At 44.8% G+C, this 26,310-nt stretch overlaps 1 protein-coding gene across 1 annotated transcript in view; it reads right to left on the minus strand.

Annotated features, from left to right (window-relative positions):
• Positions 1-1,420: 1,420 nt before the first annotated feature.
• Positions 1,421-26,310, minus strand: part of IDO2 (indoleamine 2,3-dioxygenase 2) — an 82,830-nt gene continuing 57,940 nt past the window's right edge. Inside the window, exons 9-10 of the mRNA XM_073588605.1 lie at positions 2,408-2,556; positions 1,421-2,185 (exon numbers count right to left, since the gene is read on the minus strand). Of these exons, the coding sequence (XP_073444706.1) occupies positions 1,821-2,185; positions 2,408-2,556 (514 nt within the window). The 3' untranslated portion in view covers positions 1,421-1,820. The remainder of the gene's footprint in view (positions 2,186-2,407; positions 2,557-26,310) is intronic.

A 26,310-nucleotide genomic window follows, 5' to 3' on the forward strand; every position in this document is an offset into this window, starting at 1 on the left:
TGCAAGACACTGTGGCTTGTACGCCTCTCCAGGTCTCTGTCTAACCATTAGACGACCAGGTGTTGGGTAAAGCTGAAAATTAGACTCATCAGAGAAGATTACCTTACTCCAGTCCTCTATGGTCCAATCCTTACGGTCTTTGGCAAACTTCAACTTGACTCTCCTTTGCTTCTCATTGACGAAAGGCTTTTTTTCTACCTTTACATGACTTGAGCCCTGCCTTTAGGAGCCTGTTACGAACTGTTCTTGCCATGCACTTCACCCCAGCTGCCATTTGCCATTCCTTTTGTAGGTCACTTGATGTCTTCCTGTGGTTGCTGAGTAACATTCGAATAAGATGACAGTCATCCCGGTCAGTGGAGAGTTGTTTCTCGCCCTCTGTAGCTTTGTTGTCTCCAATGTCTGCTGCTTGACCTTGTTGTAATGGACTGCCATCTTAGAAATTTTAAGGATGTAGGCAACATGACGCTCACTGTATCCCTCTGCTAGTACAGCTAGAATCGAGCCCTTCTTTTTTTCACTGAAGACCTTTCTTTTCAACTTCTTTGGCATGGTTAAAAGTTATTTTTTCATTCCTATTAGTTTTGGGATATCACTAGCACTTATTTTTCCATCCAGCTTGTCCTATTGCAAGAGGATTGTAAACACCACAGCAGGGATTTTTATACTTTCCTTCGTTAAATAAGATTTGGTTCAGCTGATCACCTAATCATAAGCACATTAAGTAGAATGAGGTGTATTCTGGTTGGAATTCAACTGACACTGGAATGGAATGGCTGTCAGACATGTAGAGAAGCTGATTTTTATAAAACTGTGCAGTGGTCTCTTAATTTTTCCCAGAGCTGTATATATACTCCATGCATTGAAGTCGGAGGTGTATGTATCATACGCTCACTATGAATTCCCCAATAACTGGTCTTGTCATGGAAGCAGCCATGGCCTTATCCATCACTCGTCAATTGTGTAGTCACCCTTACAATTGGAGACAATGATGTTGCATTCCCCTGACAAACTGGTGGCAGCGGTGTGATATGTGTGACCCCCCCTGGCTGTTATCCTTGACACCCTGGGATGCTCTTCTGATCTGTATCCCTGGCGTGATGTAATCATTACAGTATCATGCATACATGATGTTGTGACAGGCATACTAATCATAACAGCCAATGTAAATGCCGGCAAGTAGGAGGAGGTTTGCAGGACTCCTATCTGGCGGATACGGAAGATTAATGTGGCTGCTGGGCCAGTGTCCTACAAATCGATTCACTCAGCTTTACTGCCCTTCATCATTAGCCTCCAACCATTTTGAAGCTCTTAGCCTACGGGTTCTCCATATTTGGCCTTCATTGCCTGTTCGTCTTTACATATATGTATCTCGACACATAAAAATGCAAATGGCAAAAAAGGAAACAAACAAAATCCAGAAAGAAAAGAGAATTGTCAATTTAATATATTACAAGAATTATACTAAAAGACTGATAATTTAAAGGTTACTGTGTATGGTAGTTTTTCATTGGACAACTAATATGGATGGATGTTTGTAGCGCTCGATCTATAGAGATGAAGAACACTTGTTACAAAAAAAAAAGAGATGTTCCTCTTGGAACAGGTAGGAGACTCAAGACCATGGTGCATCATTAAGGCTGTAAAACCCTGGTCTCCTAGTAAGTAAACATCCTGAAGGTGGAGTTCTAATCATAATCCAACCTAGTTAGAGTGGAGTTATCCTTTAATGTTTCTAGATTTTGTGAGAAGTTCGAAAAACAGATCCTTCATGGTATGTGAGCACCTCCGAAAGAAGAGAATCATAGAGGAGAATTACATCAATGGTCCCCTGGAGTACTGTGCCTGAGCTGTCCCTCCTTGCAGGTGTCGCGAACACTCTTTAAAAAGGTCATAGCTTGTGACCCACCAGTACCCCTCTCCTGCTGGTCTTGCCCTTGATTATCCTTCTCGTTCTTCTTCAACCTGGCCCGGACACCGGCTGCATTCACATATTTAGAGACAATGCGGATATGCAGGGAACGGTGCTCTGTGAGTGCAGAGATACACTGATTGAAACTTGACAGGAGAGCTGGATCTTCAGATCTGATTATGTACTCGGACAACCTCGGGGCCTCTCGAACCCAATTAATAAAATTATTATGGGCAGGAGGCATATAACTGCGCATCTTTATGAGAAAATCAGCTGCAGGAGAAGAAAAAACAAGACGATATTGGTCAACACAATAAGAAATGTTTTTGTTTTTTTTTATTTTTTATTTTTTTTAGAGTGTCCCTCCACTTTGCCCAATATGAAATTAAGAAAAAAATAATCAAATATACATTCAAGGCAATTAGTGCCCGTCCTAGTGTCTTATCCTAAAACATCAACCTCCAGTACAGATGCTATGCTTGTCCCCTTACTTACCACTTTGAGGTTGGTGCTGAATTCCAAAAAGTTCATCAAAGGCATGATACACTGAGCTCTGAGCAGCACTTCCCCCTGAGAAATAGAGGGGTTCGTCAGAAACGCCTTCATAGAGTAGACCCTCCTGCATATTTGGGTTATCCTTCCAGCTGCAAGTAAATGCAAAATATAAACCCAATGTCATAAATCCCATTTATTTGAAAAACTGAGTTAAAACTGAGCTGCCATCGGAAGAATGATGAAGAGACAGGAAACCAAGTACGCGTTTCGAAGTTTCAAACTTCTTCATCAGGACAAACCACAATGGTGAACAAGTTTGATTATTCAAAATGCATGACTAATAAACCGTATACCTGGATTCCTGTCTCCTCATGATCCTTCTGATGGCAGCTCAGTTTTAACCCATTTGATTCCAGTTTTTCATGTTTCCAACACTGTGCAGCAGCCTAGGCTTTTTCAGTGGTTGTCAGCCCACAACCCGATCAGATGAGCACAATTGTCCACATTTTTCCTACTCAATATACATAAGACCCCATTGCACTTTTTGTCCTTCTAGTTTTTCCCACTAAAAATCCCATTCAAAAATATTACACGTCCAGAATATGGGAAACTGACATAATTGGAGAACTGGGAATTGTTTCTCTGTTTCACCTTACCCTTATTCTTAACTCTAATACTACTGGAAATCTGAAATTTCCCCCATTACTTCTTCAGTGCTTGCCACGGAATTTAAATGAGGTGAAGAAGTCAAAGTGTAAAAACACAAGTGCTTCAATCAAATTCCAAGAGACGCTCTGTGCCAAGTTTACCTATTATAGTGTTGTTGGGACAAAAAATGTAGAAAGATGAAAGCATTGTAGAAAAATGAAACTATCAAAAGTGCAAGAATATTACAATCCTGCATACTTTTTGTAGTTTTACTAATAGTTGGTTGCTTTTTGATCTTGAAAAATCCCTTTAAAATAATTCGATATAGGAAGCCCCCTTTAAAGAAATTTTTTAAGGTTTCCATATATTTACCTTACAGAATTCTCTACATCACCACCCTGGTCTTTGCATACTTAGACATTTTCATTTCTAGTTCAGTTACAGGACCCATTAGCTTTAATTTTTCTTTTCTAAAATTTTTCTTTTTCTTTTCTAAATTTTTAGTTTCCTTTTCTAAAATGTCTTCAGTTCGCATCTGTTCCATCTGCCATTCATATTTTCGCTGGACAAGAAAATTTGGTCTGGGCAATTGTTGTTTTCCCAACCTACAAAAAAAGATGGCTAGCCTACAGAATGGACACTTTTGTGTTTATTTAAATTGATAATCTAGGGAAAATGGATCATAAAAATCATCCACTATTCTTTCTGGGTAATGGATCAAATTTTAAGCACTGCACATAGAACAAAAGAGGTCATCAGAGACAGTAATAATAGACAAAAAAAACTGGATGCAAACAAATAGCAAAACAGATACCAAAATTTTAGTTTTTAACAAATGTGTTTAAATACAGAAATGTTGGTTTGTGTTTACATCTATATTTGTTCCTTTCTATATTTATATTCAGCTGGATTCCATACAAATGGATCTCAAACGCTAGTATGAACATAGTCCGGATTCATGTCAGTAACAGTCGTAGAAATGACATCGCTATGGACAGAATACCTCTGCTGAAGCCATTCTTGGCAAAACACCAGGACAAAATAAGAGGATGGACATGGGCAGAAAGCAGGAGTGAAATTAAGGTATTTATATTTGAATTTTTGAATTTTTTTTTTGTCCCCAATTTGTTTTTAAATTTCCACAACCCCCCCTCTTCAAATTTGAAAATGAGCAAATTATTGCTTTAGCAATGTGTTTAGGAGTGAAACCATGGCATTCCCATCTCAGCTGACATTATCGATCTTTTTTTTTTGTTTAGGTGAAAACCCTCCTTAACTACAGCTCACGGCATTGAAAAAAAATCATCCTAAATTCCTTGTAAATGTTAAATGCGCCCGTCCGACTCGTGTCTGATAAACTTCCCAATAAGTACACATATTGATCTCTCACCATTGTGCAATATCGTATGGGCCTGACTTCTAGGAAAACAAAATATACCACGCTAAAGTAAAAAAAAAAAACAGAACTATTCTAGGAAATAGAAACAATGGTGAACAAATGCTCTAAAAATCACAGAGTGGACTTTAATGGGGCTTGGTGTTCATTTATGGCCTTCTACATACCACTAGAGTTTCTTCTGAGGTTACATATTTTTAAGTTCCATGGGAATATTTAGGAAGTTTCTAAAGATAATATTTTCTGGGGAGCTTGGGAATTAGAGGACTTAGCTAAAAATATCTTGACAAACAAAAGTCATTAAATTGAAGCCAAGGGCACAGAGGCCGGATAGAGCAACAGAAAGGGGATGGGGTTGGATAATAAAGGGATAAAATCATAAAGCCATGTTAGAACGAGGATCGGATCCATCCTGGACAGTTGCTAAGTAGCTCATGAAGCTCAGGTACTGAATGGTGAGACATCCGCTCTCCATGGCAATGATCGGGACCCCGCATCACGCTGCGGGGTCTCTGATCCAAAGGCAGAGGGGCTGTCAGACCTCTTTCGGCTTCCGGAATGCTGCGATCTTGTTTGATCGCAGTATTTGGGGGGTTAAAATGCCAGGAGCTATCTGTGACCGCTCCTGGCACATAGCGCCGGGAGTCACTTGTCAGAATCAGCTGACACCCAGCGGCGATCGGCCATGCACCCCCCGCGAGCGTGGCCAATCACGATGACGTAATATTCCGTCCATGGTCAAATTCGCCCAGGTCACATGGACGGAATATTACGTCTGATGTCAGAAAGGGGTTAATGGAGCATAGCACTAGTCAACAAAAAAAAATCATCAGCAAAGATACTATGTCTGTTTTATGGAGTTTGATGTGCTGATTCCAAAAATATGCTTAGTTTTGCTCTATCACATATAGTTTCTGAGATAAAAGAATTTTTTTTATTTCTGTATTTTCAATGTATGTGGTTTTTCCTATGGTATTTCCATTTCTTTGCTTGTCTTACTTAAATTGTGAATTTTCTTACAGGGACAACAACATTAATGGTTTTAGTGAGTTTTATGGGAAGGAGTATTGACAGTGCAGTCAACCAATGACTGCTTCTCGGAAAGTCACATGTTATGGGGAGGAGCTTACTGTTATGAAGTGGTAAGATTTGAGTCAGACAGAAAATGTTGGTGCTGGCAGCAAGGACTGGTATGTGAGACTCTGACAGGGATAAGCCTCTACAGGGATCTGAGCCCTGCCACAGGGAGATAGAAGGGAAAGCAGTGGACAGCCGCCACTTTGAGAAGATTTTCACTGCATTTCTGGTAGTGCAAGTCGCCTAAGGCCTGTTTCACACTTCAGTTTTTTCTGTCAGTTAAAATCCGCCAAAATAGCGGAAAACGGACTGACAGAAACTGGGGTGAGCGGATTGGCGGATGAACGGATCCGCCGAAGGTAAAAATTTAAAGAAACCGCGCCTGGGGAAGGAGAGAGAGAGAGAGAGAGTTTTCTTCCAGCAGCCAGAAAAGATTCAGGGTTAAAAAGGGAAAATGCGGATCCGCAGGGCAAAAAAACGTTACAGGCTCCGTTCGATGATCTCAGCGGACGGCAAAAATTTGGCAGATCCGCAAAAAAATTGATCCAACAGATGGCCATCCGTCAAGATCCGCCGGTAATGCAACTCAATGGGGAAACAAAATGGCGGATGTTTTTTTTGCAAAACGGCGGATTTTGACTGATGGTGACAAACGGAAGTGTGAAACAGGCCTAAGAGGGAAGAAAACAGCTCAGCCACTGAGGTGTAACGCAGTGAGGGTCTCCACAGAGAGAGAACCTGAAAGCAGCCAATATCACACTGAGAAACTGCCTGTCTGCAAATGTTCATCTGTAAGGAATAGGCTGACCCGTTTATATTACAAATGTATATAGTTATCTACCAGATCACCTCCAGTAAACTCAGTTCTAAATACAAGCTGCCTCTGTCATCTCTGGGGAATTATCTACATAGAGTCGGCTCATCGCATTTTTTTTTAGTTTGTCACCACCATTGAACTTTACTTACCCTACTGTTTGATCTGATTTAAAGGAGAAAAATGCCCTGACAGAGTATCAATCATCCGAACAGATTCTGCTATGTGTGTGGTTGTTTTACACCAAAAGTCCAAATACGTTCAATCACCACTTGGTGATCAAGACAAAAGCTGGGCCCCTCATGTGATATGCTCAAGTTGTTCAAATGGTCTTCGTGACTGGTTGAAAATGAGGGTCACAGCTGTCTCAGGCTTCACTCCACATTACTGAGGGCCATTAGGCATAGACTACCTAGAGATATATGCTATTTCTTCTATGGATGGCTATTCTAGCAATTACCATTGGATCTTGTGTGCCTAATGATTGAGGTATTGAAAAGGTGGATATTGTATGGTGGGATGATAGGTGGAATTTCCTCCTTTAGATCTTACATTGCCTATATATAGGCTATTTATATGGATACTGGAGGGACATGTTGTAATAACTTCTCCAGTCTCACTGCTTATTCCTGCAGGTTCACTATAGGCGGTTAGGGTCATACAGGGGCAATTGTATACATGTGTTTGCAACTCTCACATAAACTTGCCATACCATGTTAAGGACCAAGGTATTTTTATGGGAGTAAGTAATTTTGGTTATATACTATAAATGCCCTTGTGTTTGTATATGAGAAATGCTGTATTTGCCTCTAGTAAAATTTAACCCTAGAGTTATTGTACTCAGACCGTGTATATAATGTGCAATAGGTTTTATTATTAATTGAACCTGCTAGGTGTCCTTATTATGGTATGCCATTTATATTGTTAAAAGGCTTTGTCTTTAGGTCATAAATTGTGGTGGAGTGTTACAGCTAGGAGCTTTTGGTTCTATTTTGAACCCAATGATTTTTGTATGTCACATGGGTGATGAATTTTAATGTTTTTTACTGATTATGTGCTTGTCTGTGTGTCTCAATAAAGATTGTTAAATTTTTGGTACTAAAATCCTGCCTTAGGTGATCCCCGTTTTTGGCCCATTGCTTTCTTCTTTCTTTAAATGGTTGAATATGAGGAAAGTGGCTATGCCATTTGCTGTTCCCATGATTTGGAGAGAACCCAAAAATCATAGTGATGACTGCTACTTTTGTTTTGTCAAACTGAAAGGCTTTTCTACAAAGAACAAACATAAGATTAATTATGGTGAACTTGAATCTGCGATTAGGCCAGTTCCACACGATGGTACCTTGCCAGTTCCTGTACCACCGTTGTCTGGATTAGATGAAAATGAAGTAGAATATGAAGACTGTGGAGCTGAAGCTACTGGTGAAGACATGGAGACCTCAAGTCAAGCTGAGAATGTACCTGATGGAGCAGCCAGAACACTTTACTCAATATGAATTAAATGTTCTCATCAGAGACCTTTCATTGTCAAAAGATAAAGCTGAACTTCTTGCATCTAGGTTGAAACAGAAGAATCTTCTTCATGATGATGTCAAAGTGTGTTATTACCGAAACGGAAGTAACACTTTAGCACAATTTTTCACAGTTGATGGACCAATGGTGTACTGTAACAATGTGAATGGTCTCTTTGAAGAACTGAATCAAGAATATTTTGTTGCAGATTGGCGATTGTCTCTTGACTCATTTCAGAGATATTTGAAAGCAGTGTTGCTTCACAATGGAAATATGAAACTATCAACAACTATTGCTCACTCAGGTCATCTAAAGGAAAGTTATGAAAATCTGTCAGTTCTTTCAGATGCTATACAATATAAGTATCATCAATGGAATATCTGTGGAGATTTGAAAGTGATTGGTCTGCTAATGGGAATGCAAGGAGATTTCACAAAATATTGTTGCTTCTTGTGTTTACGGGACAGTAGAAATACAGTAGAGCATTATGTTTGTCATGATTGGGGACAGAGAAACATCTATGCTCCAGGTAGAAATAATGTTCAGCATAATCCATCAGTTGCTCCAACAAAAATCTTTCTTCCTCCAGTACATATAAAGTTGGGATTGATTAAAAACTTTCTGAAAGCCAAGGCAAAGACAAATTCACAAGGGTTCCAGTACATTTCACAGAAATTCTCCAGCATTTCACCAGCAAAACTGAAGGAAGGAATGTTTGATGGTCCTCAGATCAGAGACCTTATGAGAGATGATGTGTTTGAAGGAACTCTAAATGATAAGGAACTAAGATCTTGGAAAAGCTTCAAGTGGATCTGTGAAAACTTCTTAGGAAAACAAAAATCTCAAGAACTGCTAAATGCAGTTTTTTTGTGCTGAAAACGTCCCCTCGGTTAATACATGAGTCATACACCAGAAAGCCAGCTGGGGGAGATGGGGAGCAGCCGCAGCCGCGGAGGAGATCATACTCACCCTCCTCCGTGCCATCACTGGTCTCCATCCCTGTATCTCCATTCCGGGGCCTGCAGCTTCTTCCTGTGTTGAGTGGTCACATGGTACCGCTCATTAAAGTAATGAATATGCACGCGACTCCACTCCCATAGGCGTGGCGTGCATATTCATTACTTTAATGAGCGGTACCACGTGACCTCTCAACACAGGAAGAAGCTGCCACCCTGGGATAACGGAGAAGCAGGGAAGTGCAGAGACCGCGCCAGGAGGGTGAGTATGATGGGGGAGGGTGAGCAATGCGATATTCACCTGTCCCCGTTCCATCACCGGGGTGTGTCTTCCGCATCCTCTGGCTGTGACGTTCAGGTCAGAGGGCACGATGACATGCTTAGTGCATGCCCTCTGACAGAACAGTCATAGCCAGAGGACCTGGAAGACACTGCAGCGTGCGGTGATGGAATGGGGACAGGTGAATATCGCAAGTGCCGGGAGCCTGAGCCAGCGGCGACACCGGCACCTGGCCCCCATAGTGTGCAGGTGTCTCTGCCTGCTCAGGACACCGGCACCTGGCCCTCAGCAACAAGAGGTGAGTATGTCATTATTTTTTTTTAAATCGCAGCTGCAGCATATGGGGCATATTATTCTATGGAGCATCTTATGGGACCATCAAATTTTATGGAGCATTATATGGGGCATATTATTCTGTGGAGCATCTTATGGGGCCACCAACTTTTATGGAGCATGATATTCTATGGAGCATCATTAACCTTTTATGCAGCATTATATGGGGCATATTTTAAATATGGAGCATCTTATGGGGCCATCATTAACCTTTCTGCAACATTATATGGGGCATATTTATATGTGGAGCATCTTATGGGGCCCATCATTAACCTTTGTGCAGCATTATATGGGGCATATTTTAATATGTAGCACCTTATGGGGCCATTATTAACCTTTGTGCGGCATAATGTGGGGTATATTTTTGTATGGAGCATCTTATGGGGCCCATCATGAACTGTATGGAGCATTATATGGGGCTCCTGATTCAATATGGAAATTCAAAAACATTTAACCTATTTTTATTTTTTAAATTTACCAGTAGCTGCTGCATTTCCCACCCTAGGCCTATGTTTTCTTAAAGGGAACCTGTCACCCCCCTACGCCATTTTTAAGTAAAAGAGCTACCTTCTACAGCACTAAGCGCACTGCCAGGAACTGACTTCAGTCTATACATCATAACACACTGCGGGGCGGGATCTGGGGCCTTCGCAACACGCAGGTGCGATAGCCTGATGTCATTTCCCGGGCAGCGCGCACTGCGCATGCCCGAGAACTGTTGGCACAGCGCAGGCGCCCACTGGCATGTAACACCAACAGCAACACAGGAGGAGGCGGCACACAGACGCAAGAGGGGGAAGATGGACGGCTGGGAGGCGGCTAATACAGGGGGAGACACCATACCTATGGGACTCAATACTGGTATGGGGACCAAGTTAAAAAAGTCAATATTTCTGTGTTACTAGGGATCAGAAACAGAAGAGCCACCTTCACAGAGTGCAGCCTTAGTGCTGCTGAAGGTGGATCTTTTATGTAAAAATGGCCTCGGGGGGTGACAGATTCCCTTTAATGTTGCCAGTATATTTCCTATACCTTATAATAACGATGCTGCTCCATGGAAACTATACGTGCTACAGAAAAGCTATATACATTTATGAAATCAGGACAAAAAGATGATTCAGAAAAGTACAACGTCACCTGCATCACACTGGTTTTATTCAGTATTTGAGCATCAGTGTCATAAAAGGTCATGGAGTATTTTGGTATTAAAAGGTTTGAACACACGCCATATTTGAGCTACAATTAGTGACTTTTTACTCTGTTATGGCTTAGTGTTTTTCATGGATAGTACTCGTGCCTCTGATAGTCTATGGGGGTCATGCACATGTCCATTATTTTTCACAGACCTCTCGGTCCATGAAAAGTGCAGACATGTCCTATTTTGATCTGATGGTAGGATTATAATCAGCAACGCAAGTGTGGCGCCCCTGAGGATTCAGTCACCACAAAGGTACTGCACCTCCTCCTGAGGTGTAGTATCCCACTCTCCAGGTAAGATGGTAACACCTGATCAGCCTCCAACACCTGCATCCCACACAACATAGTAATGTAGCAAAGCACCTTTGGTGGCTCCCTGCTTGGAACACGAAGAGTGCTGGGAGGTGGGTGGAGCTTAGACTGCACAAGACAGCAGGAGAAGATTAGGATAAGGTCAGTCTGTGAGAGAAGATCCCCTGAGAGGGATGGAGTGAAGGAGGTGCTGCAGCAGACTTCAGTGACCTGAAGCTGCTAGCACTCGAAAGAGAAGTAGAAAGCCCGATTCTCCAGAAGGAAGAAAGATTGGTGCGGAACATAAGGAGAAGAAGAGAACTAAGGATTAGGGTCGGAGTGGAGCCCTTCCTCAAGTTCTAAGCGCATGGCCGGGGTCCGGTCCCCGAGGTTGTATGGATACTGATGGTCCTGCAGCAGACACCGGAGGAATAGAAATTGTCACCACTTTATTCCCACCTAAGACTTGGGGGCACAACAGCAACGTAAGTGAGCCGGGACTTGATAGCAAGGAGTCCCCGAAGCAGGCTACAGCTGTCTGCCGTACAAGTAGAGTTCTAAGGAACATCTGAGAGGAGGAACTTCAGTGTAACTCAGTACTGTGAGTACCTCAAATAAGCGCTAGTGTGGAGACGTTCAGAACAGGCACACGAAAGGGAGAGCTGGAAAGGTTAATTCCATCTGCCTGGGAGTTGGCTGAGCCCCTGATCTGGAGACCGCAGCATTGAAGCGGGCACCTGTCTGTGCCAAGAACGTGAGTAAAAGAACTGGAACTGCATTCATCTGTCTTATTGCCTTCTTCCTGCGCCAACCCACTCAGCACTGCTACATCTCTGTGCCTAACACTGCACCATATACTTCTTCTCACTATCTCCTCATTTGCCAATCTCATCTACTCTGCCCTGGGACTACAGCCCTACCTGTGGGGGGCTACAACATCATAGCTGCACCACACCATCTGTCCCCGAGAAGCAAACCTGCAGTGCTGGTCAAACTGACCAGAAACCACAGGTGGAGTCACGAATCATCTCAATCAGGGCCGCCATCAGGGCATGACAGGCATTACAGCTGTATGGGGCCCCGTCATTAGGGGGGCCCGCCCGGGCCTGGCGGCACCTGAGCACGCTGGGCGCGCCCCGCTGGCAACCCGGTCTGCGCTCGCCGCTCGGGTCCCAGCCGGCCGGGCCCCCCCTACAATTTGTTAAGCGTCCCGGGCCCGCCCAGACCCCCCTCAGCCTGCCCTGGCTTCTTCTTCACTGTCAGGGAAGGACATCGGCATAGCGCCTGGCTCCTCCTCCTCTCTCCCTCTCCCCCAGTGCACCATGGTCCAGCACCGCCCCCGGGCTCACGTGACATCACACGCTGCTCTTCACTTCCTCATTCCTGAGCAAGAAGGAGAGCGGTGTGCACGTGGAGTCGGTCTGACGGTGCGGTGGACAGCGAGGCTGCGCCCGGTGAGCGAGCAGGTAAGGTGAGTATTCTTTTTATGTCTCTGTCTGTCGGGGGGCCTGGCGGCTGATCATGGGGAATCTGGGGGCCCGGGGCCCGGTTGTCATCTGGTCTGATCATGGGGGTCGGGAAGCCAGGGGCCTGGCTGTGGGGATGGGGGGGTCCTGTGGGGAGCCAGGGGCCCAGCTGGCATGTTCATGGGGGTCCTGTGGGGGACCCAGGGCCTGGCTGTTCATGGGGTTCCTGTGGGGACACAGGGGCCCAGCTATTGGTGGGGGACCCAGGGGCCCGGCTGTTGGTGTGGGACCGAGGGGCCTGGCTGTTGGTGGGGGACCCAGGGGCCCGGCTGTTCATGGGGGACCCAGGGGCCCGGCTGTTTGTGGGGGTCCTGTGGGGACCCAGGAGCCCGGCTGTTCATGGGGGTCCTGTGGGGACCCAGGGGCCCGGCTGTTGGTGAGGGACCCAGGGGCCCGGCTGTTGGTGGGGAATCCAGGGGTCCAGCTGTTGGTGGGGGACCCAGGGGCCTGGCTGTTGGTGGGGGTCCTGTGGGGACCCAGGGGCCCAGCTGTTCGTTGGAGACCCAGAGGCCCAGCTGTTCCAGGGGGACCCAGGGGCCTGGCTGTTTGTGGGGGACCCAGGGGTCCGGCTGTTCGTGGAGGACCCAGGGGCCCGGTTATTCATGGAGGTTCTGTGGGGACCCAGGGGCCTGGCTGTTCGTGGGGGACCCAGGGGCCCAGCTGTTCGTGGGGGACCCAGGGGCCCAGCTGTTCGTGGGGGACCCAGGGGCCCAGCTGTTCGTGGGGGTCTTGTGGGGGAGCCAGGGGCCCGGCTGTTCGTGGGGGAGCCAGGGGCCCGGCTGTTCGTGGGGGACATAATGGTCCGGTTGATGATGGGGGGAGCTAGGAGGCCCAGCTGATAATGGAGTGAGCCAGGGGGCTGATGGGGTGAGCCAGCATGTTGACTGTCTCCACCTGTAGCTCAGCCTGTAGTCCTATCCTTTTAGTCAGCATAGACTGTGCTGACCAGTATCAGCATGTTGACTGTCTCCACCTGCAGCTCAGCCAGTAGTCCTATCCTTTTAGTCAGCATAGACTGTGCTAACCAGTACCAGCATGTTGACTGTCTCCACCTGCAGCTCTGCCCGTAGTCCTATCCTTTTAGTCAGCATAGACTGTGCTGACCAGAACCAGCATGTTGACTGTCTCCACCTGCAGTCCAGCCGTAGTCCTCTCCATTTAGGCAGCACAGATTATGCTAAACAGTACCAGCATGTTGACTGTCTCCACCTGTAGCTTAGCTGTTTTCCTATCCTTTTAGTCAGATACAATGGAGACAGATGAGGCAGGATAGGGAGATCATATGGGGAAGAATGGATACTCATGAGGGTGGGATGGGAGAACATACGGCTGAAGCCAGGAATGAGACGCACGGGGGCTAGGATGGGGGATATTACCATAGGGGCTAATTAAGGGATATTTTTACTGCAGTGATGTATTTATTTTAGTTTTTGCGTATACTGTTTTAAATGGGGAGACGTCCCGCTGCACAGTAACAGGACCACTATGTCACCTTTTTTTCTTTATGTGGTGTAATGTAGAATTTGGGAAAAAATAAGTAATTTGTTCTGCAAGCGGTGCTCTAGATAACTGTGTTATTTCCTGCAGAGATGAGCCCTGGCTGGAAGACGTGATGGCGGTCTGTTCTGGATGAAAGATGAAAAGCAACGATGAAGGACTTCACCTAGAGACGTCATTGGTGAGTAAGTGTGTTACCTATACACTGACACTATACACTGTATACTATATACAGAGGTCCTGTGCATAATGTCACCAGTGATCACTGTATTACCTGTACACTGGCACTATATACAGAGCTCCTGTGTATAATGAAACCAGTGATCACTGTATTACCTGTACATTATATACAGAGCTCCTGTGTATAATGTCATTGATCACTGTATTACCTGTGTGCACACACTGCATACTGAGTAGAGATATCCTCTGTATAATGACACTTATGGTGATAGTATTGTGTTTTTTTATTACTGATCAGTATTGTAATATTCATTCATTATGTGGTGGTAATATGTGGTTTGGACATGGTGTTGCGGTATTTGTCCCTTGTATGCGCTATTATTTGGTCACTTTGTGGTGGTAATATGTGATCTGGACATGGTATAGCGGTATTTGTTCCTTGCATGTGGTATTATTCGGTCACTGTGGTGGTAATATGTGATCTGGACATTGTGTTGCGGTATTTGTCCCTTGTATGTGCTATTTGGTCAATTTGTGGTGGTAATATGTGGTCTGGTCATGGTGCGGTGGTATTTGTTCCTTGTATGTGATATTATTCGATCACCGTGGTGGTAATATGTGGTCTGGTCATGGTGCGATGGTATTTGTGCCTTGTATGTGATATTATTGGTCATTTTAAAAATGTAAAAATAAATAAAAATATACCTAAATTGTATTGTATGTTTTAACAAATATTTAATAGGTTACAGTAGAGTAGAGCTCGTCCAAAAGTGTCTACTGTGTTATGGTGGCGGCTTAAAAAATCTTTTGGCCAAAACAAAAGCTGCTGGCTATATGTGGGATCTGGTGATTGGAACTGTTAATGTGTGATTGGTGAGAAGAGTTTTTCCAAGAGAGGGCAGTGGGACTGTGGAGAGTTTGAGGGGTGGAGGCGGGGCTGGGGTGGAGCCTGGGCGGAGTCTCAAGGGGGCCCCGAAAAATTGCCAGTATGGGGCCCCGAAATTCCTAGTGGCAGCCCTGATCTCAATGACTTTATCCCCATCACTCTACCCCTTTTACATGGATGCCCAGGGCCACGGACCGGGTCACCGCTGCCATGACACTTCCCTCTGAGATACCGAGTACCCCACGGCCCTGGCGGGCGATCCACAAGTCAATGGGTCCATGTAAAAAAAAAAAAAATCGGATCGCACTCTGATGATGTCTGGGTACGGACAAATTTTCATAGACTGTCAGAATGGAGAATATAAAGAAACGTTTCTTTTATTTCTCCAAGCATGGGAAATAACGATGACACTCGGATTACACTTTAATCAAAGTCTGATCAGAATAATGGGTCCATTTTTCTCATAGGTGAAATATACTGACATCTAAATGAAACTTTAAGAGGTGGCAAAAAAGATGGTGGTTGGCAACGTGACCAGCAATGGTCAAGATGAAGTTTATTATATACAAAATGGTCCAAAAGGTAACTCAAAGTTACACATAGTATAGGAGTTATCCAACTCCAAAAGTGTTATTCATCTTATTGAGATTAAATAAGCACTGTCCTACTTTACATTTATTAGGAAAAAAAAGTACCCATGTCGAGTACAACTGTAGATGAGAACGGCCCCTAAACATAACGTCAGTCATGACATTCTGTTTGAGTTGGCACAAGACATAATGATGTTCTGTTAGACTCACTCACTAGAAGTGGGACACAAATGAAGTCAGGGACATGAAAAAGAGGAAAAGTGACAGAGGAAAAAGTAATTTAAGAACTGTTTATTCTGTCAGGATGGGTTATCTTTTCTATAGATAACGCCTAAAAATCAGCCGAAGACACATCAAATCTATTAAAAGGCATAGACTTCTTGGTAAAATTGGTGTGACTCACTCCGATGATCTTTTCGTTAGAGCCAGCATACAAAACATCAGCTTTGGCAAATCTTTGTGTGAGAAGTCATAATGCTATTCTGGATCTGAAACGCGACTCATTCAAATCCATTGCATAATTTAGTAAAGAAAACATTAGAAAATTTTTCTGCCCATAAGTAGGGATGGACGAACCTGAACAGTAAAGTTTGGCGTTCGTACCGAACACCTATTTTTCGGGCACGGACATCGAACATGGACTTTGCCAGGAAGTCCGTGTTACTGTTCAGGTTTGGCACCCCGAACACCGGGTGTTTGTTGCACTGTTATGTGCTTCTGAGCGGCGGTAAAATCATCACTGCTGGTCAGACAGCCGCAGTTCCCATGCTGAAAAATGACAGAGTGGGTTTCCTTGTATTTTTGATAACCAGCCAGGCAAAGCTCACAGCTGGGGGCTGAAACCCAAGCTGTCAGCGTTAACAAAGCTGGTTATCAAGAATAGAGGGATCCCCACAACTATTTTTTAAAATTATTTATTTACATAATGAAAAAAAACAAACAGCTTGGGGTCCCCTAATTATTTTGAATGATTTATTTAGAGCACAGGCGCCAGCTGATGAATACTCCCATCAGTCACCGCCTGCTCTCACTGTTATTAACCCTTTGCTGTTTAATAATTCATTAAAATGCACAGCTTGCACCAATAGTATGTCTGCCCCTAGAATGACTAAACATTTCAGTACACCTTCCTACCTACTTGTTTTGCATTCTCCTTTGGCTCCTGTACAGACAGAGCTGTCAGTCAAGGAAGAGGACAGAGATGGGAAACAAGTAGGTAGGAGGTTGCGCTGAACTGTATGGCCACACCAAGTCTATGTTTGTTCAAACCAAGCATAGGTACTTGGTGAAGTCATTTTGTTCTGACAGACTGGGTTTAAAAATCTATGTCCCCCAATTCAATTTGTTTTTTAAAAAGAAAATTGTGTTTTACTCATCCTCGCTGGATCCAGAGCTGAGTCCCCGCCACTGCTCCTGTTTCTGTTATTGTTTGCAGCTCCGACATCATATTGACAGCACTGCAGCCAATCGGTGAGCTCGTGCTCTCGACTTGGGCAGAGCTGTCAAGCTCACTGATTGTCTCAAGCTTTGTTGACATGACTTTCGAACTATGCAAGGGTGTGGACTATGTCGTGTTCCTGCCCCTGAAGACAAAAATCACGTAACCTGAATAGTGTCATGTGTTTTTATACCTGTATTGTGTTATGTGAAGTGTAAACTACGTCCTGCGGTTTTTAGGTGGATATTGTGTAGTAAGTGATACAATGTGAATTGCCATGTACTGTGGTATGGTAACATGAAATGTAAAAGTAATGCTTACAGTAGAGTGAAGGGTAAGACATAGTTTAGTGCTTAGGATAAAGAGAGATAGTAGCTGCAGGTAAAGTAGGACATTAGGACAAGATACAGTTAATATTTGGGACTAACCCATACTAGGAAGGGGAAAGGGCCAGTAAAAGGGACTACTTCTTATTAGTTGGACAGAAAGGGACTTGGTTGAGTAGTGAGACAAGATCAAGTTCAAGGTGCAGTGGGCTGATAGCAAGAGGAGTACATATTGTTCTAGGTGGTATGAGGCCTTGCAAAAATCCCTGCGGATATTCCTGCAACGTCCAGAGCTCATGGCTCAGTACAGGAGCTATGGAGAGCACCTCAGCCCCTTCTGTACAGAGGAAGATGGATGTGGAACCGCGTTTGGGAAACGTAATGGATCTCAGCAATACTGCGGGACTGGGCGGGAAACCCATGGGGCTGACAGGAACATTAAGCGTAGGGATAGTCCATGCAGAAGGGACAGTAAGGCGGAAAATGTACTGTATTACTGAAGCAAGAAATGGAGGATGCTATGCCTGATACTGCATGTTACAATCGGATATATTTGAACAGTCTAGTAAACTTTTATGTGGTGGAACGAACCGGGTGTCCCTTGATCTGTGTTCAGATGTTTCTGAACATGGATAACTGATGACAGTGGAGGCCCGTGGCCTACAAGTAAGTGTAACGCACCCTACATTAGACAGAACACTGGGGCTAGGACACAATTTTCCTGTAAAGTGCCAGGGCGTCATTGTGATGTCATGAGTGACTGCATACCCCGCCTCCAGCAGGGCTAATTTCTATGACACCCGTGACCCTGGATACACCGCCTCCAGCTGGGTGAATTTAAACAATGAAACGTGCAGCCGGATACACCGCCTCCAGCAGGCGAATTTCAATAGTTACACGTGTATTTGGATACACCGCCTCCAGCAGGGTGAATTTACAGAGATAAGGGAAACACCAGGTAAACCGATACAATGGAGGGCCCTGCAGTAGGGAACGGGTACGTGGAGACCTCCTGCACCCCCCTGAGTCAGTGTCTCTACACTCCTGACAGTCCCGAGGCAGGTTCCGCACCTGGCGACGAGCAGGATACCCAAAAACCCTAGCTTGCCCTGCACCTATCCCTGTCTAATGAATTGGACGGTGCAGAAACTAATCTCACCACTGCACTAAAACACACATAAGGAAAGTTACAAATAGGGAAAAACCACTTAGCTTTGCTCTGTTGCTATTGTTCCCAGCAACAGAGTCCAGCACCTGAGTGCAGCTTTCCTCCTGAATAGCTGCTACTTCACCAAAGCTTTGTCAGAGCTGCAAGGAATGCCTCACTGTTTCTCTTTCCACACCAGGACTCTGACTGAGCTGCAAGGAACTCTTCTCTAGCTCCTTCCTCCACCAAAGATGGTTGGAAATGGCCAATAGCACCAACAGTGAGTGAGACCACCTGACTCTCCTTTATGGGCAAGAACCAGAGCCATCACACCTGCTAGTGATTCCTGTGTAATAATACTAGCCACCACCGGGGGCAAAACTAGAACTAAAGACACCACTGTGTATTGACCCTAATGGCCACTGGGAGCAAAACTAACTTTAAGCAAGCAGCTTAAAGGAAAAAGAAAAGGTTACATGTGCTTTTATCTGTCACAATCCAGCATGGATCGTGACAGTCATGAAACAGCAGCTTAACCACATGGCTACTGCCCTCTGGCACCATACAGCTGCATAAAATAAGAGGCATTGGCAGCAGCAGCAGACACTGGAACACTGGACCCAAGGAAGGTGAGAAAAGCACAGTTATAAAAAAAAAACTACGAATGGGGAAAGGGTTTTCTGAAATCAGGAAACTTCTTTACATCTCAACACAATTTAGGTTGCTCCTTTGTTCCTCAAGTAATCACCTAAAACTGTCAAAATTGTTGTAATGCAAGTTAGCATAAACCATATGGAAAATGAGAATACAGATACAGTTGTAAAAAACAAAAACAAAAGATAATCTGCATTTCGAAGACTTATGAACGCAGAATAAGGTAGAAAAGAGGCAACAACTGCTCTATCCTGAGAACATTACACTTAGTGGAGGGAGTAGATGACCACAAACTCAAAGAAATGCTGAGGCCTCACAGCCCTGAGGACTTTACTATGCAATACGCAACCTTAAAAGCATCTATTACATTTTTATAACCTCTAATTAAATAAAGGACGGAATGAAAGCAGACATTGGCCTCCACATGCAGTCAGTACAGCTAATTCCTGGGAACCAAAATGCATGTTGTAAACCAAAACCACAACTTCAAAAACTTCTAATTAACATAGAATGAAAATCTTAACCTTTCTGAATATATAACCCCTGGAAAAAAATCTAACCAACGTGTTTATCTATTTGTGGTCAAACGAGAATGAAAAGATTGGAATAATCATATTACCCTGCATAATAGGGATTATACAAGATACTGAGTATTGTGCCGGAAAGTCACACACACACTCAGTATGGACGACCAAAGAGATGCTCCAACCGAGGAGCACATAGTGTGGGGGCTTAGAATAAGGAAGGTTTTGGGGTGAAGCAGGAACCAAGATAATGGTGGCCTTGTTGGCCAGAGAGATTGTACTCATACACATAAAATTTGGATGAACCCTCCACTTTTGTCAGGGTTGGCCAATCAATTGATGTGTTAGGGGTCCCCTATGCCCTGGTAGAGCAGAACAGTGGAAAACTGAAGACTTGAAGGTGCGAGGGAGAAGGTAAAAATGAGGTTTAGGTAGGGCTGATGAGAAAAGAAAGGGTCCAATCTTTTGGGACTTTACACACTAGCCGTGTGGGGGACATTTGTGGTTGTCATTGGGGTACCTGTTGCAGGAATTGTAACTGCTATGGGGCATCTCAAGAGCAGATACAGACAGAAGAGGGCCCTTGTGTAAGAACACTATGTTGGCCCCTTGCAGCTCATTATAATGCATATTTCCATCTGCTCTGGAGACAGATGTGGCCCCCTTACCTCTTGGGCCCCTGGTGCATCTGTAGCAGGCTCTCTGAGTAATGGAGGGAGGTGGCAGGCATTCTAAGGGGTGATTTGTGGTAGGTGTTACGTGGTGACAACTGTGAGAGAACAGGCGTATTTGGACAGGAGCTTGGGGAATCTGTGGCGTATACATAAAAATGGCGCAAAGAATGGTCACATGAAAATTGCAGACTAACCTGTGCATGCGCACCCAAAAGGATTCCATACTGTTATTTTGGTCCATTATATGTGGCTGGAATACACTTGAACGCATAAAAGATTGTAACATCAGAATCCAAAAAAAAAAAAGTCGAAATCCCATTGCAAATCTGGAGTTTGGTGCGAAAATTCCTAAACTTTGAGATTTCTATTGAAATTTCCAATAAAATATAATTGTATTACAAACTAACAATAAAGCAGAGCTAATCCTCAAATTAAAATGAAGACAATTTGTGGGAATTACCAAGTTTGTTCTATAAAGTAGCCGCAGCTCCTATCACATCTTATTACCAATGAATACAAGTGAGAGGACGGATTTGGAAGCCTCCTCTATCCTCATACATAGTGCCGGATATGGATAATCCCCATTAGCTATCGTTGTACATTGTTGTGGACTATTCCTACTTTTTGTTTATTGGAGTTAAACCAAAGAAAGACAAACACATATCCAGTGGAACCGAGAAAATCTCTTGAATGGAAGGTGGACCGATGTGTTTGCTCAAGTGCCAGTAGACCCCATAGGCTACTCCGCATGATGGGAAAATGAATGACACAGTTCCCACAAAAGTAAAACATGCACCTGTGCAATGTCAGGTTCTCCACTGCGGGAGGCGCTCTTTGAAGCCAATCCAAGTTTACTTTTATACACTACTCAACATTGACAATGCAGCACTGAGAGGGGAAAGTCATGAAGTTATAGAAATCACAGGTCGGATAAGCCGGATTACTTACCGGTAATGCTCTTTTAATGAGTCCACGACAGCACCCACTGGAGGTATCGGATCCGCCCATTTGGAACAGGAAACCCTACAGGAAAGATAAAAGGGGCGGTCCTCCTTTCCTCCTCAGTTTTACGTTTCAGAGTACCAGAAGGACCGCCAAGGATTAGGCAATGTTCTCTTATTTTAACATCTTTCTTATCCATTATTTGGTTGATATACTTTAACTATTGATATCTTTAGGGGGGGAAGTGAGCGGGTGCTGTCGTGGACTCATTAAAAGAGCATTACCGGTAAGTAATCCGGCTTTTTACTCTTCGCCACGACAGCACCCACTGGAGAGATTCCAGAGACCATCGCCTGGGTGGGACCACCGTGCCAAGGATAGTCCTGCCAAAGCTTAAGTCAGAGGTTGATGAAAGATCGAGTCTATAGTGGTTATAGAAGGTAGAAGGGGATGACCAAACTGCCGCCTTACATATAGTTTCAATCGGAACATCTTCCTTTTCCGCCCAAGAGGTTGCCATTGCCCTGGTGGAATGCGCCCTGATGTTCCCTGGAGGATCTTCGTTTTTTGCGGAGTAGGCTAAACGAATGGCCTCTCTGATCCACCGAGAAATGGTGCTCTTCGTGACTCCATACCCCTTCTTACAGCCCTGAAATGAAACAAATAGGGCCCTACTCTGCCTCCAACTGTTGGACTTCTCAATACATTTTAGGACAGTTCTTTTGACGTCCAGAGTATGGAACTTCTGCTCTTCCGGAGTAGAGGGATTTTTATAGAAGGTTGGGAGGAGTATCTCCTGAGATCTATGGTATTTTGTTGCCACTTTTGGCAGGTAGGCAGGGTCTGGTTTTAATACCAATCTGTCTTGGTATTCTTGGAAAAAAGGTGGATCTATTGACAAGGCCTGGATATCACCCACTCTTCTAGCTGAGGTCAGTGCTACTAAGAGGGCCATTTTAAGTGCTAAGTATTTGAAGGGTATTGTGTCGATCGGCTCAAAGGGGTCTACCGTTAGGGCGTTTAAGACCAGATTTAGATCCCATGTAGGGACGGAGGGTATGTGGATTGGAGCTATTCGTTCACATGCTGTAATGAATCGAGTTATCCACTTGTTGCCTGCTATATTATGGCCATATAGTGCTCCTAATGCCGATATTTGTACTCTTAGCGTATTTACTGCTAAGCCTAAGTCTTTCCCTTTCTGCAGAAATTCCAAGATTGGGATTATCGGAACTTCTGCTGTATAAGGTACTGTATGGAATTGAAGAAATTTTTTCCATATTCTAGTGTAAATTTGGGTTGTGGACTGTTTTCTACTTTGTAGTAGTGTAGTAATTAAAGACTCAGAGAATCCTCTTGTCCTCAGTAACTGCCTCTCAAATTCCACGCCGTCAAGTGCAAGCTGAGCACTTGAGGGTGGAAAAAGGGGCCTTGGGAGAGTAGATTGGAGTCGAAGGAAGGACCCAAGGATCTGTTATTGACATAATCTGCAGCCACGAAAACCACGGTCTTTTTGGCCAGAACGGTGCTATTAAGATTATCCTTGCTTTGTCGTCTCTGATCTTCCGAATTACTTGAGGTAGGAGGATCAATGGAGGGAACGCATACGCCAGATTGAAATTCCATGGAGCTAGAAAGGCGTCTAGTATGTCTGGGTGATCTGACGGAGATAGGGAGGCAAATGTTTTTATCTGCCTGTTCTCCTTTGTGGCGAAAAGGTCCACCTCGGGTTGTCCCCATAAGGCTACTATGTCCCTGAAGACCTTCTGATTGAGGCACCACTCTCCTTGTCGTAGAGTGTGTCGGCTTAGGAAGTCTGCCTTTTGATTGCTCTCGCCTCTGATATGAAGGGCCGAGAGGGACAAAAAATAGTTTTCTGCTAAGTTTAAAATTCTTGCCGCTGAAGACATCAGAGTCTCTGATCGAGTTCCTCCTTGTCTGTTTATATAGGCCACTGTGGTGGTGTTGTCCGATAGGATCCTGACATGCTTCTGTTGGAGCTGCGGAAGGAAGTTGTATAGAGCATAGAACACTGCAGTCAGTTCTTTTAAATTAGATGAGTACTCGCATTCCTCTCTACTCCACCTTCCCTGATGAAACCCATTCTCCATGTGGGCTCCCCAGCCCTGGGGACTGGCATCGGTGGTTACGATACAGGATGGAACTATAACCCATGGAACTCCTGAACATAAATGGTCATCATCTAACCACCACTCTAGGGAAGTCAAGACTTCTTGTGACAGGGTTATTTTGTTCTGTAAATGACCACTATGTCGCTTATCCTCTTGGAGGATCTGGTGTTGTAGCGTACGGACATGGTACTGGGCCCACCGGACTGCCGGGGTGCAAGAATTTAGTGATCCTAATAGTGACATTGCTCCTCTCAAGGACACACGTGGTTTATCTATAGCTGCTCGTATTTTTTGTTTTGTGAGGGTGATTTTTACCTGAGGTAGTAGCCATCTCTGGGTCAAGGAATCTAGTTGAAATCCTAGAAATGTCTGGAGAGATTGTGGATCGAGTCTGGACTTTTGGATATTGATGATCCAGCCAAGGCTCTGAAAAGAGGAGATTGCGTCAGTCACGCGTTCAGTACATTGTTTGACTGAATTCCCAATTATTAGGAAGTCGTCTAAATATGGCACGATCAGTGTGTCCTTTTGGCGAAGGTAGGCCATCACTTCTGCCATCACCTTGGTAAATATTCTTGGTGCCGTGGAAAGCCCGAAGGGCATGGCCGCGTATTGGAAATGACGAATCCTGCCCTCGACTTCCACTGCGACTCTTAGGTATTTCTGGAATCTATTGTGAATAGGGAGATGATAATAAGCATCTTTTAAATCAATCCCTGCCATTACGCAATTTGGGAAAAGAAGCTTTATAGTGGATCTAATTGATTCCATTTTGAAGTTATAATTTTTTATAAATGAATTAAGCTTCTTTAAATTAATAATGGTTCTAAACGTACCATCTGGTTTAGAAACAAAAAACAGGGGAGAGTAAAAGCCTCTACCCTGTTGTTCCTCAGGGACGTCAACTAAAACTTTTTTAGCTAGTAGGACTCGAATCTCGTCTTCGAGAGCCTTTTGCTGGACTGAGGAATTAAGGCGAGTTATAACAAAGAACTCATAAGGGATCTGAAGGAATTCAATCTTTATTCCTTCCTTGATTATGTTCAAAATCCATGGGCTTAACGTAATTTGTTCCCATTTGGTAAAAAAAAATTTTAATCTACCCCCAACTGGTGGGTCTAAACTCTTAATTTTTATCTCTCCTATATGTTGGCCCTCTGAAGATGGTACCCTTCTGCTTTTCGTCTTTCGTGGCCCATCTATTCGTTCTGTCCGATTGTCTTCTTCTCCCGAATGGCCGTCTCTTAAAGGTTTTCCTTTAAAACGGAATGGGAGAATCACTGAAGGCCTTTTTCCTCTCTTTTGCCTTGGCGAGAATTTCGTCTAAGGCTTTCCCGAAGAGGAACTCACCCTCGCATGGGGTTGCACTAATTTTGGATTTTGATTGTGCGTCCCCTTTCCAGCTTTTTATCCACAGCGCGCGTCTGGTGTTATTCACCAGGGCTGCCGACCTCGCTGCCAGTCTTAGGGTGTCCGCTGAAGCGTCTGCCATAAAGGCAGCTGCACCTCTTATCAACGGGATGGCTGCACGCAGTTTCTCCCTTGACACTCTTTGCTCAATCTGCTGGTCTAATTGATCTAGCCATACCAGCATTGATCTAGCAGTACATGTGCTGGCTATTGCGGGTTTGAATACCCCGGTGGTGGATTCCCAGGACCTTTTGAGCGAAGATTCTGCCTTTCGGTCTAATGGGTCTGCTAACAATCCTGCGTCCTCGACCGGGATCGAGGTCTGTTTGGAAGTGGAGGATATGACGGCATCCACCTTTGGTATTTTAGTCCATTTTAATAGGTCCTCATCAGTGAACGGATACTTCCGTTTTGAGGCTGATGGGAGAAAACCCCACTGGTCGTGTTTTTCCCACTCTCTTTTGATGAGGTCCTTAATTGCCGGTATCACCGGAAATGATCTCCTCTTTTTTTCTGCCAATCCCGCAAACATAATGTCCTGCGCGGTTTGGGCTCCCCTTTCCTCTTCACACCCCATAGTATTTCTAACCGCTTTTACTAGGTTATCTACGCTGTCCAGTGGAAAACATGCGCGTCCTTCCATCTCCGAGGATGACGATGAAGACGTGAATGCGGAGCCTGAGTTTAACTCCTGTTCTTCCTCTGACTCTGAACTAACAACGACCTGTTTCTTATGACTGGACTCTGAGGGAGTGCTGGCGCGGTTGATGGCTTGTATTTCCTCCCTAATTATGGTTCGGATATCTTTAGAAGATATCGTCGACCCCTGCCTGGTCTCTTTCATGCATTGTTTGCAGAGTTTTTTGGGGTAGGAGTCAGGGAGAGGCTCTGAACATAATGCGCATTCTTTATGTTTAGTTTTTTCTTTTTTCTTTGACTGAAGTGGGAGGTCAAAGGTAAAGAGAGGGGGGGGAGGGGGAGGAGGTTAGCTTAATAGGTAGAGTATATACTTTGCACACTCACCCAGTGAAGCTTAATACCGGGTCGGATGGCTGAGACGGTCTGGATCGGGTTTCTGCTGCCTCGCTCCTGCGGGCAGTCTCTGTCCTGGCGCTGCGGTCCCTGGTGGAGTTGCCCCCAGCTGAATCCCCTGCTGGGGTCTGCGACTCTGCGGGGGACGACATGGTTCCATCGTTGCAGCGCTGCAGCGCTGTTTTATCTTTACTCCTGTCGTGCCCCCGGAAGTCGCCCTGTGTCAGGGCGCATGCGCCGCGTCATCGCCATCCTACCCCGGAAGTTCAACCATTACTTCCGGGGTATAGGAGCGTCGGGCGCCGGCCGGCTCCTGCGCCACCGCTACTCACACGCGCGGTTCGCGCGCTCATGGCCTCACCTCCCACGCTGTATCCCCACCGGTGGGGGGGGGGATTCTGCCTCCGGATGCCGGACTGGCCAGCTCCCTGGTAAGACCGG

Source organism: Dendrobates tinctorius, unplaced genomic scaffold (genome assembly GCF_039654945.1).
Source record: "Dendrobates tinctorius isolate UK_male_01 unplaced genomic scaffold, ASM3965494v1 ptg000104l, whole genome shotgun sequence".
NCBI lineage: Eukaryota > Metazoa > Chordata > Amphibia > Anura > Dendrobatidae > Dendrobates > Dendrobates tinctorius.